The sequence below is a fragment of the Syngnathus leptorhynchus genome, chromosome 2 (assembly GCF_054491065.1).
Source record: "Syngnathus leptorhynchus isolate UIUO chromosome 2, UIUO_Slep, whole genome shotgun sequence".
Classification (NCBI taxonomy): Eukaryota; Metazoa; Chordata; class Actinopteri; order Syngnathiformes; family Syngnathidae; genus Syngnathus; species Syngnathus leptorhynchus.
The window spans coordinates 883343-898978 of record NC_141196.1 but is presented as its reverse complement, the minus strand read 5'-3'; the positions used below and the strand labels follow the sequence as shown (position 1 = coordinate 898978).

The window sequence follows — 15636 nt, the reverse complement described above, 5'->3', positions numbered from 1 at the left end:
CTTTGCAAAAGAATTGGACTCACCGAATGAAAACAAGCAAAACGTCACTTTGGATAGAAATACTTTGATTTATTGACATTAAACCATTTTTCTTTCTTCTCCTCAAATGCTGTGGAAGAAAGTCCAACGGTGGCGGTCCACGTCTCCGAGGCGGCTCTCCTCGTTTCATCGACATGTCAGCAGGTCAACACCAGTGGTTCCCTGAGTTCCTTTTAAGGCAGTGACATGCTCACTGTGCTTGGAGCTTGCTAGCCCCCAACAACAAACTTTTTTGGGGATAAGTATAACATTTGCTTTAGCCTCACCAGCTTTTATTTAAGTATACACATGATGAAAGTTGATAAAAAAAAGAGAAAAACTATTTTTGTGCAGAAATGACCCCCCCCCCCCCCATTATGTCAAGTTAACAAAATGACTATTTACCAAAATTAAAAAGACTTCATCAAAAATCAATACAGCTCCCGCTGGAGCGCTAACGGGGAAATGTCGCCCTCTGGCGGAGGACATCTAATCTTTTTTTTTCTTTTTTCAGCGTATCCGTACTTCTACTAAGAACAGATTGTTCGTACGTTTGCCACCTCTGCGGAGCCAGGCACTGTGCTGCCGGATCGAGCCACAAGAAACACTTCGAGGACAGAGAGGCGTTATTTTGAGATAGCTGTCAAGCTTGATTAAGCGCATGATGTTTTGTTTTTTCAAATTGGAAATTGTGACATCATGGCACGGCCCAAAACACCGCCTGAAGCCCATCTCCGGCAAGTCCAGGGCGTCATCTCATGAGTCGAATTCACTGTCGCTGCTGACCGAGATGTCCGGCGTGGAGGCGCCGGTGCCCCTGTGCTCGGTCCCCGTGCTGCCATCGCTGGCCTCGGGGCTGCCCATGTTCCGCGGGGAGGAGACCAATGAAGGGGGACGGTCTGAGGGAAGGTGGGCCGGGTCCTGCGGCAGCCTGGTTCAGAAACAGCGAAGAGAGTCTTTGCAAGACCTGAGGATTTTTTCTGTCTCCATTCAATTGGGAATACTCCATGTGTCATTGTGTCAATTATACTTTCAAATATCCATTAGCTCTTGAGCACCCCCCAAATTGTTTTTTACTCTCGTCAGTTCACCAACTTATCCAACCCTAAAAAAATTCATAGGGGAGATACTGAATTTAAATTGTTGATTAGAAAATGAATGAATGTTTTCTTTAATTTGTTGTTGTTGTTTTTTTACACATCTCTGATTGGTTTACTTTAGTAAATTCTTGCCGTCACGTGACAGAGCGCACCCAATCCAGGTGGTCGCTCGTGGAAGCCAGGTGTCACGGGGCAATGGAAGGAAAGATTGAAACAGTATTATCATGCTGAAATTGATATCAAAGAATATAAATGTGTATGCAGCAATTGTCGAATTGTGGGAGCCGCCGAGCGAGTGAAACGGCGCCAAGGGTACAAGTTAACTCGTAAATTGTCCTAACATGTTTTAATTAGCCTAGCGGCCCTAGCCGCTAATGTAGCCTAGCCGCTAATTTAACCTCGCCACCCCTTTCATTTGAATGTGCCGCCGAGCCATAGCCGCTAATACTATGTAGCCTAGCCGCTAAATTAGCCTAGCCGCCCCTTTTATTCGAATGTGCCTGCCTAGCCAAGCCGCTACTTTGCTGTTCGGTGTGATTAGTAGTGTCATGCAATATTTCTCTGATATAGTTCTTTATTCACGCGATTGTGTATTACCTCTTAACATGGAATTGAAACGCTTAAGCGGCATTTATTTTATTTTTTTAAATGATCGTTCTTGCTTTGCATCCAATGTAGCCCAGTTCATCGCCGGGGCTGCCATCCATTTCAATTATGAAATATAGATGTTTGTCTTTTGTGACTATGATGAACCCATAAACATCAATTTCATGACTGTGAGTGAGACTGATCATTACAATGCATGATTTATTTCTTCAGTCTTTGTATTTTGAGTGTTTGATGATTGTGTGTTTATGCCAGATTCTGAATTGGACCTGTTTTTTTCTGCAGGCCAGGTGATGGCGAGCTATGAGCCTGGTCTGGGCCTGAAGTTTAAAACCTGGAGAGGAACCTCTGCCTGGAGCGGAACCCTCACTGCTCTGTTCTGGTAGGAGGTTGCGTCTTACTGCAGCCGCTTCTCTCTATTGTTATTATTTTATAGTCTTTGCAACCTGCTTTGACTGTCCTTGGGAACATTTCAAAGTTGGGCTGTGACTGGTTGAACTGTATTTGAACCTACATTAGGGACAAGTTGGATTGTTATGGTCCGGGTTGACTTGAAATGTTTACTAACAATACATGGCGGCAATTTAAATCTGAAGGTTTTGTCATGCAGTCCCCACTGCTATCAAAATGATTTCGTGTTGACTGGTCAAAGCCATAAGTGCCCGGCCCCTTTTTTGTCACTCACCTGTTTTTGGCGGAGGCGGCGCGGTCTCGTTGTCGCCGGTTCTTGAACCAGTTGCCGACCTGGGTGGGCGTGAGTCCCGTGGCCTGGGCCAGGTGGCGCTTCCTGGATGGGTTGGGGTAAGGATCTTGGAGGTACCACTCCCTCAGCAAGCTGCGGGTCCTCTCCTAGTCACAGTCAGTGAAGAGGACGCAATTAAGAGACCGAGGCATAAATAAGGTCACGGAGATCCTGCTTAGGGGTCCCTGTGACCACCTGGGGGCGTCCAAGAGCAACTGTCAGTCATTTATTTCTTGATTTTGCCGTCAGTCTATTTAACAGAATTTATTTCATTACCGATCTTACCCATATAAGGGCTCAAAAAATAAAACGACATGCATAAAATAACCCATCCATACTGGGTTATTCTGAATGCGGCAGTTTAGAGTTTTTTTATTTTTATTTTTTATTTTAGAGTAGCATTGAGAACTCACAGAACAAAATAAAACGTCTGTTTTAGCTGTACAGTAATGACATGCTAATGTTTGAATGATCGGAAAGAGGTTGACAACCTTAATATCGTTGATAGAATTGTGCCAATTTCTAATGTCGGCTTTCAAAATGGAATGCATAGCTATGAGTCGCCTATCATGCCCTTGCAATCGTATTAGACGGGATATTATTGGAAGATTTACGTTGAAGTCACCGTCTATCCACTCAATTGGATCACGTTTAGCCGCTTAACGTGCTGATGGCAGCATCCAAGCCAGGCCTCATCTCGCCACATGCACAGGTTGGTAGAGTTAAACAACGCTAACCAAAGACAAAAGTCATTTTACGTAACAAAATCCAATTGAAACCAAAATACGTCGTAGGTTTTTAATTACAGTGAAAAAATCCTCAGTAAAATACGTGGGCAGAGGATCTTGGGAAAAAAAAAAAAAAAAAATCATATATTAAATTATATATGAGTATGAGATTTTTGTTTTTTCTAAAATCTTTCAGTTTATGTCGCACAAAAAATAATCCCAACGATGGAAGCCCGTCTTGGCGAAATACGCGGCTGAATTACCTTGAAGCAGTGAGTCTTTTGCTCGCCGTCCCAGATGGTTCGGGGCAAGGGGAACTTCTTGCGTATGCGGTACTTCTCCACCGGACCCAGCGGTCGGCCTCGGAGCCTCTCGGCCTCCCGGTAGTGCGCATCCAGCCACAGGTCCTGCAGCTTGGCGTGGGACTCGCGCGTGAAGCGATGACTTTGCAAGATCTGGTAGAGCGCTTCGAAGTTGCCTCGATGGAAGGCCACTAGGGCTCGCGCCCGCATCACCGACTCGTGGCGGTTCAGAGCCTGCCCGGCCGGGAGGGACCACAAGAAGCGGCCGAGGCGCTCGATGTCGCCCGTCTCCTCCAGGTTCTCGCACACGCGGGCCACCTGCTCGGCCGTGAACATGGGCAGCGGGAACATGTCGGCAAAAAAAGCAGGACGAGCGACCAGGACCGAGTGCTGTGTGGCGGCCGGTGTCACAGATGAAGCCGCCGTGAGTCAGCCGGTATTTATAGACGGATACAATTAGCATCCCTGCGCTTGTTTGGAGAAGGATTATCAGACCGGGGTGGGGTGGGGTGTGGCTGGCTGGCTGGCTGGAGTTGGGGGTACCCTGGCCCGAGGTGACACACAGCTCATCAGCTTGTTTGGCCGATTAGCCTCAACATACATGGATCGAGTGATTCGGAGCGCCCGCCCCATCAATACATTGATGCACCTTCCATGCCCGAGACTCAGAGGAGGTTGCCGTCAGGTGAAGGATGATCCACCACAAAGAAGATTATCATCCTCATCATTATCATCTTTGTAACATCTGCACTCTTCAATATAAACACACACACACACACAACAGGTTTCTCAGAACCATTCTGTGTGTTCTTGCTGCGGAGGCCCACTTGGCATAATTAATTAGTGGCTTAAACTGGAGCCTTCTGCCGCCGAAAAAAACCCCAACAACTGACCTGTTGATTCTGCCACCAAGCCAAGTAGGGGGTATGTGTGTGTGTGTGTGTGTTGATGGGGGGGGGGGGGAGTATTAGCATGCTGTATAAATCCACAGTGAACACAATTAACAAGCAATTGGGAGGAGAAGTAATTAGTATTATCTACTTAACACTATGGCAGGGAAAATGGGTTAAAAACACATACACACATGCACGCACACACACACGCACGCACACGGCTAATCCCCTCCAGGCAAATGTGTAAGGGCTAATTCCAAGCTCATTTGCAACTCAATGGCAGTATCCTCTCAGACAGGTCCATCCCATTGCGCCCCATAAGACATGGAGTGTTAGTTTTACACCTCACCTCACACAGGGAGGGCAGCTCGATCCCCCCCCCCCCCCCCTTCACATCCCGAATCAACGTCAACGGACGACGCTTGCTGACACGGGCCTCTCTCGCCACAGACGCTATCATGGCCGCTGTTTGAGGGATCGGCTTACCCAGAAGCTGGACGTTAAGCGAAGCCCTTGAGAAAATTAGCCCGGCCAATCGGCGCCGGCCACGGATGATTGTTTTTCTTTTTTGTCGACACGGCCGGGAACTCTGACTGGGCAGTGACCCCTATTTGGTTGAAGGGAATCCCCCAAACGTAAAATCTTGTATGTAATCATAAATGGCAGATAGACATTTCAAGGATCGAGTAGCGATTCGGTACCCACACGCCAAAAAAATCCAGATTTTTTATGGTACCGTCAGAACTGAATATTTCATTTTTCACTTGGCAAGCTGCGTCGATTTCCGCCGGAGCTGAAGTGGCCAGTGTACGCACGCGAGCAGCACTGAAGAAGAAGAAGAAAACTTTGGGTCTTTCATAACAATGGCTTCAGCTGCTCTTTTTATTTATTTATGATCAGTCTAGATATGTGACTTGAAGAATCTGTGCCACTGCTGCTCTTTTTTAACGTCTAAAGTTTACGCTACGCTTTAAGTGATTTTTAAAAGTAAGTGGATTGTGTCGTTTTTCACCGTGCTACCGAAATAGTATGGAAAATGGCGGTACCGACTACTGAAATTCCGGTATCGTGACACCACTAACGACGAGACGCTATGTATATTTAGCAAACGGTATGTAACAGGTGTTAGTGGAGTTGTTTAGGATTAAAGGTGGGACTTATTCTTACCTAAGAGCCTAATGCTCATTAATTCCTGCTTTGGTGACTTAGCTCCCCCCTGATCCTATGCGGACGGGACGGGCCGAGCCGAGGCCGAGCCCGACGGACGCCTCGGCGGCGGGATCTCTCATCCTACCGAACGGAAAAGTCCGGCCGGGACCATGTGGCTTTCGCCATTTTCGGTAGCATCTCAGAGATGCAGATCAATGGTCCCGAAGTGTGTGTAGAAGATCAGCTCCAAGTGAAGGTAGTAGTGAAAAGAAAGAGCTTGTATTGATTTGGACCACTAAAGTCTTTGTTGTGCGCCGCGACAGATGACGGGCCTACTGTGTGACACTTCAATTTAATCTTCCATTTCAAATCCTCTTAATCTGTTCCATCATAATTATAGCGAGAGCTTGACCGGGTCCAGGAGGGCCGCCCGAGCTTTTTTTTCTTCCTTTTTTCAAGGAGCCAGCAACTCTCGACGGAGCGCTTTGTATTCGGACACTCGTTTGCTTCTCGAGGTGAATTCGATAAAAAAATCACAAGGCGATCACGCTTAAAAATATTTTGGCTATGCGCCGCTGTTGCTTGTGACACGGTGGCTCCAGTCCTTAGCATCCCCCCCTCCCCTCACAGGTCAGAGGTCACGGGGTCAAATTCTGGGCTCAAGCCTTCGTCTGGCCCTCTCATTCCAAAAAGAGGCAACGGAAGATTCCAAATTGTCTGTCTGTGTGAATCGGAGCTCTACTCCAGTACTTTTGTCCCAAGTTGAAGAAGTCAACTGGCCGGCATTTTCTTCAGACTGCCAATTGTTTTGTGGAGGCTCTCGGTGGTTGCGCAAGGCGTGTTGGCACACACGCGCTGGCTGTTGTGCCAACACGGACGGAGCTCATGGTATCATAGGCGCTCTCAGCTGCTGTCCTTCATTGATCGACCAGGACGGCGTGGGAGCCCAAGTGTGTTTTCATGTTTTCAGTGGGAAGCGTGACAACCGCGTCTGCGGGGCGCGCGCGTATATGTGTGTGTGTGTGTGTGTGTGTGTGTGTGTGTGTGTGTGTGTGTGTGTGTGTGTGTGTGTGTGTGTGTGTGTGTGTGTGTGTGTGTGTGTGTGTGGTGGGTGGGGGGGGGGGGGGGATCGTTGGTGTTGCTGAGCGCCTATGGCAGCAGGGGTGCAAAGCTAAGAAGTGTTAGTGTGGTGAGAAGGATTACATTTATCTGCCAGGCCTCCTTTTCTCTCCCTCAGCTAGCCAGCCAGCTAGCAAACCAGTCCCGTGCCACATTTTGGCGTGCAGGAAAATGGAGGGAATATAACAAACCAGAGTAGCGCGGGTGTCCATAGCCGCGTTTAGAAGCAACTTTTGGGTTGACGGGCTACCTTGGCTCATTTAGTGGGAAGTTACTTTGGTGAGGTATATAAAGTTTCCATAAGTTTGCAGAGACTTCAACGGTCTCCAAAGGAACCGAAAGTTGGATCAGGCGATTAAAAAAAAAAAAAAAAAAAAATTATTGATGCATTTATTTACTTGTGTATTTTTTAGTTGCGTGGCCGTGTTCTCCCATTCAACTGCCGCTTAGTATGTTATTGCCGCCAGCGTGCTTGCCCAGAACTTGTCGTTGGCCTCGTAGAACCGTCAAAACCGTCTTTGGAAGTGGCCCACGGCATTTGGCAACGTTCCATTCAAATGATGATCCACCAATCAGCCTCTCGTGTCACGTCCGGGCCATATTTGTGCTGACCCCACATTCAAAGAAATATTTTGGAGATTCTTTTCGCTCCCTGTATTTGTTACCAATGTACAGTCATGAACATTTTGCTCTGCTCTACTCTCCCCGTGACCCACGAGGAGGGCCGAGGTTCTGGAGCGGCCTCTTCCCTCCTCCCTCCCTCCCATGCCCATGCCCGCAGCTCATGGCGCCCTCCTGCTGCTTTCCCCCCGCCGAGCCACAAGCAGAGCTGCTCTCTTGGCCCGAGATGGCTGGGCGGGTCGACTGGCCCTCCTGCCGGCCCCGCACAGGAGAGGGCGGCCCTAATTGCTTTTGGCGTAAAGCGCTGTGACCCAGATTAGCCGATGGAGATAAACCCCACTTTGCTCCTGCAAACCTGCTCCGCTCCACACCAGCCACCCCCCTCCCCTCTCTACCTTCTGCCACGTTATTAATGACCACGACGGGCAACCGGGGCGACTCGAGGGAACCCTCACGCCGGCCGCCTTAATGCCAAGTCGGGCCCCCGGAAATTCCACCCGGCGTGTCGTCGGAGGACGCTCGGACACCATTCACGGTACACCGGGCTTGTCACAGCGCAGAACATCACAAGTTGTCCTTTCTGGTGACAGATGGCAAAAGCGGACCATGTGACTAATGTCAACATTGAAACGGACCAACCGCTCGGCCCCCACCTTTTCGGTGATGGAGGGTGTGTGTGTGTGTGTGTGTGTGTGTGTGTGTGTGTGTGTGTGTGTGTATAAAGTGTCACCACACAATCTGTCAAGCAACCTAACTCGTATGAAATTTATTCACAAAAATTGTTTCGCGAGTGCATCGAAACAAAGAACAATCTAATTGCCTTTTTTACTCCCCGTCTCAATAATTGCTTTTTTTTTTTTTTTTCCACGGTCCACTTCTTTCTATTTTCTAACAAACAATGGCAACAATTTCTAACATTTAGTAATACTAAGTTACCTCTATGCTCAAATAAAGGCAAATGAATCATAAATTAATTTGAAAGTATTTATCAACGACAAGAATAGTAAAAAGACAAATAAGCGATTGGATCGAGATGTTTATTGTCCCAGTTGAAGTTTGACCTATCTTAAAACTAAAACCTTCCTGTTGTGTATTCAACAAAACCGTATTAATATTGTCATACCTAGCTAGCTTACTACACTAGCTTGATGCTAACACACAATGAACAATGCCACAGAGGGGCTTTCAAAACTAGCACCAAAAGTTCCAAGTGTCACATGGCCAGCTGACTTTTTTTTTCTTTCTGGGCAGCCAGAACCAAAGGTTCCCCAAAACTTGAAGTTGGACTATTTATGGAGACAGAATAAAATCCTCCAACTGAAAGTACTCATTGTCCACAGATAGAAAGATTGACTTCCTGTTGTGCTTGTCAGGGCAACGTCATACTTATGGCAAAAGTGAAAATAAATAGAAGGCAAGTCGTTTTCTCTGGCAAAAAGGGTGATTGACGAGGGATGTGCCACTTCACAATAAATACAAATACAAGCGTAAAAATGGCAAAAGTACAACGTCAACTATCAGTAGTCAGTCGGGTCTCAGCGCATCTGCCGCCATCTAGTGGTCACTGACGGACATCACTTCCTGACAATCAGAGAATGTTAATGTGGAGGATGCCCCCAATCACCCCTATGGCCCAATTGTTTTTATTTATTCTTTATATTAGCATCGCCTGGCCGAGTTTGGATATTTGGTCTTCAGAGCCTCTTTGAAGCTGCGAAACAGGAGCCGGTTGCGATTGTTTTCCTCGTCCTTCTTAGCGTGGAACTCGCCCTGGATCTTGAAGCCGCGGTGGACCAGGAAGGCCGAGCTCAGCACGGAGAACTTGAAGCCGGCTACGTGGAGCTCGCAGGCCTGCGCAAAACAAGCGACCAAGTCAGATGAGACGTTGCAATGGAATTTGAAAGACAGTTTAGCTGACCTGGCTGATGCGATTGAAGCCGTACTGCTTGAAGTTCTCGTCGTAGAGGGGCACGTTGCGTGGGCCGATGTAAAAAGGCTCCCATGGATCCACCCAGGTCAGCGTGTAGGCCAATTCCAGGACGCCCGAAGTGTCCCGGACGTGGCTGTTGACCCACCGCGAGTAGTTGGTGGGGGCTTGGCATCGAGGGCACAGCTCCTCATAGAAAGGTCTCACTTCGCCCACCTGGTATAGCCGCACCAGCTCCGCCTTGGTGGCCGGGATCTTCCTGGTGTGGCGGATCTCGAAGGCGGGCAAGACGAAAACCTGGTCCGGGTCAGGCCGGCCCCCGGCGATCATCTCCAGGAACTGCCGGTGCAGATCGGCCGAAGGCATCATGTCGATGTCGATGACGAGGACGTAGGAGGCCTCGGTGCCTCCTCGGGCCACGTTCCGAAGGAGATTATTGGGGTAGGAGACGTCGGCGCCGATAGCGTAGTTCTTGTATTTGTCCCTGTGGGCTTGCAGCCGGGCGAAGACGGCAGCGCAGTCGCCCAGGCCGGCAAAGTGGTGGTGGTCCTCCTCGGGAAAGCTGGCCGTCTCCCCCGAGAGACACACCAGGTGGAAGTCCACCAAGGCCTGCAAGCGAGGACACAAAAGGCCCAGCGCGTACACCAGCGCCGTGGCAAACTTGACGTCCTGGCCGTGCGCAAAGATCGCCACCGACAGCGGGTTGCGCCACCGCTCCACCAGATCCTCCAGGTGGTGAAGGTTGTTGATGCTCGTGTGGGTGGCCAGCGTGAGAACGTTGGAAGCCGGCTTGTTGGCGAAGTCGCTCTGAACCATGTTCTTGTACACGCGGTACTGTCCGCTGTGGTCAAAGATCCCCCCCGTGGAAAGGGAATATCTCAGGCGCTCCTTGCGGGCGTTCTTCTCGGCGTGCGCCGCCTCCACGCTCCCTGGCCCGGAGCCCCCGAAGAGCTCCGAGTAGCTGTAACGCTGCTGCTTGCCGTGCAACTTGGACAAGAAGGACAAGTAGAGGAGCTGCAGCAGCGCCACCAGCAGCAGAGCGCTCAGCACCATGCGGAAGGCCGAACATTTCTTGGGCAGATGCATTCCTCGCAAAGTGAGCCGAAACGAGAGGGAACGTCGCCTACCTTGCCATTCTTGCCGGTGGCCGCTTCGCCTGCCTAGCTTAGCCTAGCCGCTTAGCGTAGCATAGCAGCTGCGCTACCAGCCGCCCGGCCGAGGTGCCTGAGAGAGCTGAGAGCGAGCGTCATGACGTCACGCGCATGTCGAGCACGAGGACCTTTAAAGTTAAAAAAAAAAAAAAAACAATCAAAAGGGCCACTCGACTCGTTATCACAGACACTTGTCATAATTTGGTCATTTGGACACAACTATTTCAAATGTATATGTGCTTGAGCTCTTTGTACACATTATCGGCCGATGGAAGCTCACTGTTTGACAGACAAGCCATTTTGTTTGACAGAAAAGTGGTGATTTCGGCGCTATCAGGGTTCGCCGTGGCACGATGCCATCAAGATGTAAATGAAATGGATCCAACGCCATACTTTATTGTCACATTCCCTTCCACATGCCATGCCAACTCTAAAATTCTTCTTCACAGCCCAGAACAATGAGCTACAGGTAAAGTATTTTTGACTTTACTATTTAACTTTTGTCAAAGTGGATTATTTGGGAATTGAATTTGGATGTGTATTGAGCTGCCACCTGTTTACAAATCACTATTGTGTGCCAATATGCATGCAGAACATCACACGAGGGACTCATTGCCAAAGGCTTTTTATTCTCTGCAGTTTGCCAGAGCAGAGCAAAATCAGCTGACTCATGTCGGAACATCTCAGCACTTTGCCGCCGCCGCCGCCGCCAACACACACACACTGTAAACAACATTCGGGACCTACCAAAACTGAAAACGTCGCATCTCGAAGTTGTCAGTATAAAATCTTGAGGCAAATTTGATGTTTGAACCTAGATTTTTTTTTTTGTCAACTTTGTTTTCAATATGTGAGAGAGCCTTAGAGCCACAGCATCCCCCGCCCCCCGCCGAAAATTACAACCCCCCCCCCAAAAAAAAACTATGAAACCAAAACACCAGCTCCACTTTTAGGGTTGCCTCCTTCACTATCCTTGGAAGCATTCGTGGACTGGCTCTGCGCATCGGTCTCGCCCTCGCCCACCAGGCGAATGTTGTAGCGTTCTCTGTACTCGGTGAGTTCACGGCCTTTCTCCAGCATCATGGTGTTGAGTGACTCGATTATTTTGGACAGCTGACAAGACACAAACGGGAGACAAATGCTGAAATTGACACGCGGCGATGGGGGCTCGTGACAAAATGCAAAAAACATCCCCCCCACAACTATCTGAAATAAGCATTGGCATTACCTGCTCCTTGTTGGTTTGCAGTGCCGGCAGAACTTCTTTGACCGTCCTCTCTACCAGCACGCCGCCGACCAGACGGAAGCATTTGCGGGAAGGGTCCACATCTTTCAGGGTGTCGATGACCAGGCTGGTGGAGGGAGACAAAGGCGATCGATCGATCGCAGAGGAAACTTTATTATTATAGATAATGGATGGTCAGCGCGGCTGTCTGCCGTGTATTTTCGTCCATTTCTTTCGGCCCCACCTGTGTTCATTTGATTCCATCTCCAACTCTGCTGCTTTGGAGGCCATATTGCGCTGCTCCTGGCGCATTCTCTGAAATGTTGCCACCACCTGTTGACCATCACACAAGTGAATTCATTCTGATCGATTTAGAATAAGCAATCGTGTCATTGACGCAAGATTGTACAATTGACAAAGGGCTATCTGAATGAAAATGTTTTTTCCTTCTGGTTACTTGTCATCAATTCAAAATAACAGATGCTTAGGAGCCACTCGTTCCTCATCCACATTTGCTTCATTCCCTTCTCTCGTCATGACTCGGCAGGATGCGGTAGTTTGCTAGTTCGTCTTGAGCCAGTTTATTGACGCTTTAATCATTCTTTCGCCCCCTGGTGGCTAGTTTACTACTGGCCGGCAGATACCTTGATGGAATTTGCAGCAGAGTCACATTTGAATGCAAATGTCACCGGCTATCATCCTAATGTGACTTCTAAGCTAGTAGGATCGGCTAGTGTACACTGAAAATAGCGTTGATATCACGTCGACGGAGAAGTGTACACAAAAGAAGGCCGTACAAATCAGAGCACCCGAAAAGTAGAACAACCAAAGCATCCGCCAGTGTCAAATCGCTTCATGAGGAAGCTGCATTCAGGTGGACATAAGCACACGGTCGCCAGATAGGTGCAGCGATTAGATGCGATCGTTAGCATTGTGGCTAGCCCAGTTTCTTCGTCCCGTTTATGCCCGCGGAGAGGCCGGCCACAATCAAACCGACGAACGGTGCCGGTGGCGGTACCTGTTCGGTGGAGGGGGCGGATGGTTTTCCTCCACTATTGTTTGTAGCTTTGGAAGCCGCGTTGCTACCGTTCGCTGCCATTTTGGATTTCGTTTGGTGACAAGCAAGACCCCTGTCAAGAGTTGAAGTGCTGCCCGCGAGATTGCCTGAATGAAATTTGCCAACCTCAACAAACTCACTCCTTCATGTATCGGTCTCTTTTCTTTTCAGTGGGGACCGAAAGTTCCTCGTTCTGCCAGAACACTTCACTTTTTCACGTTTCACTTGGAGCGAACAGGTCATGATTTGAACCAATGTTCTCCGTATTGAGGTCATCAGCGTCCTTCTTCTCCATTCGGGCAGTCAAGCCACATAACAGGTAACTAACTACAAATTATTTGTCATTTCTTCCTCCACGTGTAATCTGCACAACCTTAAATCCATGTCATTGTATTTACAACCGTAGCTGAAACAAAGTTCAACGATCGGACATAAACCAGGTAGTAATTGACAGGAAAAGGCACGAAAACAAGGGCAGCGGATGAAACATTAGAAGGAAGGTGGCAGCAAAATGTTAACAAGATGAATGACTAACTTTGCCGAAAAGCATCAATCGATTCCAAAGAAAAAGCATCAGAAAGGGATCTGGGAATGCCAGCATATGATTTTACGTTTAGTTGTGCCCCAATATTGATTTGGTTTTGGATAAACAGGTTGGAGGAAATGGGCAGAAAGTGAAGAATTTGCATGGAAAATTTGCTCGTGTGCAGTTTACACAGTATGTTCCTGTGGTAGGTTTATTTGTATAGCCCTAAATCACAAGCCGTCTCAAAGGGCTTCACATAGACAATCAATTGACAATTGTGAGTCTGAACTTTCTCTTCTCTTTGAAGTGCATTGTTCAGACTGTCGACTCATTTAAGGGTCAACTTCCCCCTGAATGTTCATTTTCACATAGCCTGCTTGCTGAAACAGGTAAGGCGAGAGACAAATAGCAGAATCTTGAAGAGTTATGGCTTGAAAGCATATTTCAACTGAATCTTTATTGTGAGTATTGCTTTACTACGGTGTGAGTGAAAGACGGAAAGGCAGAACTGCGGCGCAAGCAGCAGAACCCAGTGTGGTGCATTTTCTGTTAGAATCCCATAATAATGTCAATATTTGTCTGCTGTGTTTGTCTTAGAAACTATTCTGCATATTTGAATGGGCAGAACCAGTTATTTTAGTCGATGAAAATTCATGAAATAACTCAAATTCAAATTGGAAATACATTTTGGGTGAACCAAATAAAATCAATCAATGCGTTAAAAGTAATGTCGCACTTGGAAAAAAAAAAATAACCGCCTGGTGACGTCGTCCCCAAGAGACAAAACACTTTTTTTTTAAAGCAAGGCAAAACAAACCATCTCTGAAAACGAATTCAAGCTAAGTCGAAAAAACAAAAGTCAAACCGAAAGAAAAACGGTATCGGTCGGAATCTGTTCTCTGCGCAGGATGTCAAGTTCTCACCACCCGCAGGCCGCCTTGTGTCAGCTGAGCGTCACCTCAGACAAGCTTGGCAATTTTTGTGCCGCCCGAGAGATGCTGGAAGAGGCAAAGCGACGAGGCGCCGCCATGGCCTTCCTGCCCGAGGCCTTCGACTACATCGGCTCCAGCCGCGAGGAGACCCTGGAGCTGTCTGAGACCCTGGCGGGAGATACGATCGCTCAATACGCTCAGATGGCCCGGTACGAGACATCGAGGAGGATTGCTGTGAAGGACGTGGAAAAGAAAAGAAAAGTTTCTGGCCAAGTTCAACATCACCTTCCTTCGTCACAGGAAGTTGGACATGTGGTTGTCTCTGGGCGGCTTCCACGAACGAGGACCTGAGTGGGAGGCCGAGCGGCGGATTTACAACTGCCACGTGGTCATGAACAATCAAGGTAGAGTCGTCTTAAAACGCACGTGGACTCCTTGGCGCTTCCTGACGTTTTTTTTTCTGATCCCTGCAGGCGAGATCGTGTCCACCTACAGGAAATGCCACCTGTTTGACGTGGAGCTTCCCGAGAAAGGGGTCTCGCTCAGCGAAAGCACCTTCACCATCCCGGGCCCGTCGCTGGTAGCGCCGGTCCAAACGCCCATCGGCAAGGTGTCCTCTCCGCACCGACGGACGGCTCGGACTGCGTCGACTCGCGCTTCTCACCGGCGTCACCGTTTGCCCTCAGCTCGGATTGGGAGTCTGCTACGACTTGAGGTTCCCGGAGTTTTCGCTGGCGTTGCAGAAGAGCGGCGCCGAGATCCTGACCTTCCCGTCGGCCTTCACGGAGGTGACGGGAGCCGCTCACTGGGAGGTACCACGCTTAGAATATGATCAATGATGTCACTTTTAGTCCCCTTTTCGTATGAAAAGGTACAGTGGACAGTTGAATGTTCCTGGACCGGGTCAAACTGACCCCAACACATATTAAAGGCTGAAGCCCGTTGACAGGTGCTGCTCCGGGCGCGAGCCATCGAGAACCAGTGTTACGTTCTGGCGGCGGCACAGGTGGGCCGGCATCACGACAGGCGCTCGTCCTACGGCCACGCCCTGGCCGTGGACCCCTGGGGAGCGGTGACGGCTGACTGCGGGGGGGAGCGAGCGGGCCTGGCGTTGGTGGAGGTCGACCTAGATAAAGTTGGCAGCGTTCGAAGGAATATGCCGCTTCAGAAGCACCGGCGAGACGACAACTTTTACGCCAGCGTGCGACATGAGTGAATGGTCCAACTTTGACTCATTTTATGTCATGTGGAAACCTGCTCCAAATGATCATCTAAAGTTCTTCTGTCTTTTATAAGGACAAGGAACCTTCTCCAGATCACGGCTGTTGTGTTCCATTTATGAAACGACAGGGAACGACTGTTCGGTTTTACAATGAGAACCAATCTAAAGATCACTTCTCATGATACTCCTCCACCGGGACTACGGGATTAATGGCAGAAATCAATCCCACAGTGCTCACGCAAATAACGTAAATGTAACAAATGTAATTGTAAATAAAAGATGAATCCAAATCTAAATGGACTATCTCCAAGCAGCTTG

At 48.8% G+C, this 15636-nt stretch overlaps 4 protein-coding genes across 7 annotated transcripts; 1 reads left to right on the top strand and 3 right to left on the bottom strand.

Annotated features, from left to right (window-relative positions):
- Positions 1 to 417: 417 nt before the first annotated feature.
- six7 (SIX homeobox 7) lies at positions 418 to 3847 on the bottom strand. The gene is made up of 3 exons (XM_085905380.1): positions 3458 to 3847; positions 2410 to 2573; positions 418 to 949 (listed from the first exon to the last, which is right to left on the bottom strand). The coding sequence occupies exons 1-3, from the start codon at positions 3845 to 3847 to the stop codon at positions 775 to 777; spliced, it is 729 nt and encodes a 242-aa protein (XP_085761506.1). The 3' UTR covers positions 418 to 774.
- nit1 (nitrilase 1) lies at positions 1210 to 15614 on the top strand. Of its 4 annotated transcripts, XM_085905308.1 has the most exons (11): positions 1216 to 1430; positions 1797 to 1894; positions 2010 to 2106; positions 10668 to 12726; positions 12810 to 12957; positions 14072 to 14305; positions 14397 to 14500; positions 14570 to 14706; positions 14783 to 14908; positions 15046 to 15315; positions 15393 to 15614. In XM_085905308.1, exons 5-10 carry the CDS (start codon positions 12893 to 12895, stop codon positions 15310 to 15312), a joined length of 933 nt encoding a protein of 310 aa, XP_085761434.1. In that variant the 5' UTR covers positions 1216 to 1430; positions 1797 to 1894; positions 2010 to 2106; positions 10668 to 12726; positions 12810 to 12892; the 3' UTR covers positions 15313 to 15315; positions 15393 to 15614. The 4 variants fall into 4 exon arrangements, with proteins under 4 accessions (XP_085761435.1, XP_085761434.1, XP_085761432.1 ...); XM_085905305.1 differs by having other exon boundaries at positions 1217 to 1430; positions 10668 to 10825; positions 15046 to 15614; XM_085905309.1 differs by lacking the exons at positions 1797 to 1894; positions 10668 to 12726 and having other exon boundaries at positions 1210 to 1430; positions 14097 to 14305; positions 15046 to 15614.
- b4gat1 (beta-1,4-glucuronyltransferase 1) lies at positions 8030 to 10452 on the bottom strand. Its single transcript, XM_085905247.1, has 2 exons — positions 9197 to 10452; positions 8030 to 9129 (listed from the first exon to the last, which is right to left on the bottom strand). Exons 1-2 carry the CDS (start codon positions 10289 to 10291, stop codon positions 8938 to 8940), a joined length of 1287 nt encoding a protein of 428 aa, XP_085761373.1. The 5' UTR covers positions 10292 to 10452; the 3' UTR covers positions 8030 to 8937.
- Positions 10965 to 12760, bottom strand: pfdn2 (prefoldin subunit 2). The gene is made up of 4 exons (XM_085905376.1): positions 12600 to 12760; positions 11826 to 11914; positions 11585 to 11708; positions 10965 to 11469 (listed from the first exon to the last, which is right to left on the bottom strand). The coding sequence occupies exons 1-4, from the start codon at positions 12678 to 12680 to the stop codon at positions 11278 to 11280; spliced, it is 486 nt and encodes a 161-aa protein (XP_085761502.1). The 5' UTR covers positions 12681 to 12760; the 3' UTR covers positions 10965 to 11277.
- Positions 15615 to 15636: the final 22 nt, after the last annotated feature.

Excerpts from the sequence above, each read along its gene's own strand:
- b4gat1 (XM_085905247.1), bottom strand. The coding sequence starts at position 10,291 with ATGCATCTGCCCAAGAAATGTTCGGCCTTCCGCATGGTGCTGAGCGCT. Across the intron at positions 9,130-9,196 it reads GCTTCAATCGCATCAGCCAG|GCCTGCGAGCTCCACGTAGC; the intron begins GTCAGCTAAACT and ends TGTTTTGCGCAG.
- six7 (XM_085905380.1), bottom strand. The coding sequence starts at position 3,847 with ATGTTCCCGCTGCCCATGTTCACGGCCGAGCAGGTGGCCCGCGTGTGC. Across the intron at positions 2,574-3,457 it reads AAAAGACTCACTGCTTCAAG|GAGAGGACCCGCAGCTTGCT; the intron begins GTAATTCAGCCG and ends GACTGTGACTAG. Across the intron at positions 950-2,409 it reads GCCGCCTCCGCCAAAAACAG|GCTGCCGCAGGACCCGGCCC; the intron begins GTGAGTGACAAA and ends TTTCTGAACCAG.
- nit1 (XM_085905306.1), top strand. The coding sequence starts at position 12,893 with ATGTTCTCCGTATTGAGGTCATCAGCGTCCTTCTTCTCCATTCGGGCA. Across the intron at positions 14,707-14,782 it reads TCCAAACGCCCATCGGCAAG|CTCGGATTGGGAGTCTGCTA; the intron begins GTGTCCTCTCCG and ends GTTTGCCCTCAG. Across the intron at positions 14,909-15,045 it reads CGGGAGCCGCTCACTGGGAG|GTGCTGCTCCGGGCGCGAGC; the intron begins GTACCACGCTTA and ends GCCCGTTGACAG.
- pfdn2 (XM_085905376.1), bottom strand. The coding sequence starts at position 12,680 with ATGGCAGCGAACGGTAGCAACGCGGCTTCCAAAGCTACAAACAATAGT. Across the intron at positions 11,915-12,599 it reads CCGCCCCCTCCACCGAACAG|GTGGTGGCAACATTTCAGAG; the intron begins GTACCGCCACCG and ends GATGGTCAACAG. Across the intron at positions 11,709-11,825 it reads ATGGAATCAAATGAACACAG|CCTGGTCATCGACACCCTGA; the intron begins GTGGGGCCGAAA and ends TCCCTCCACCAG.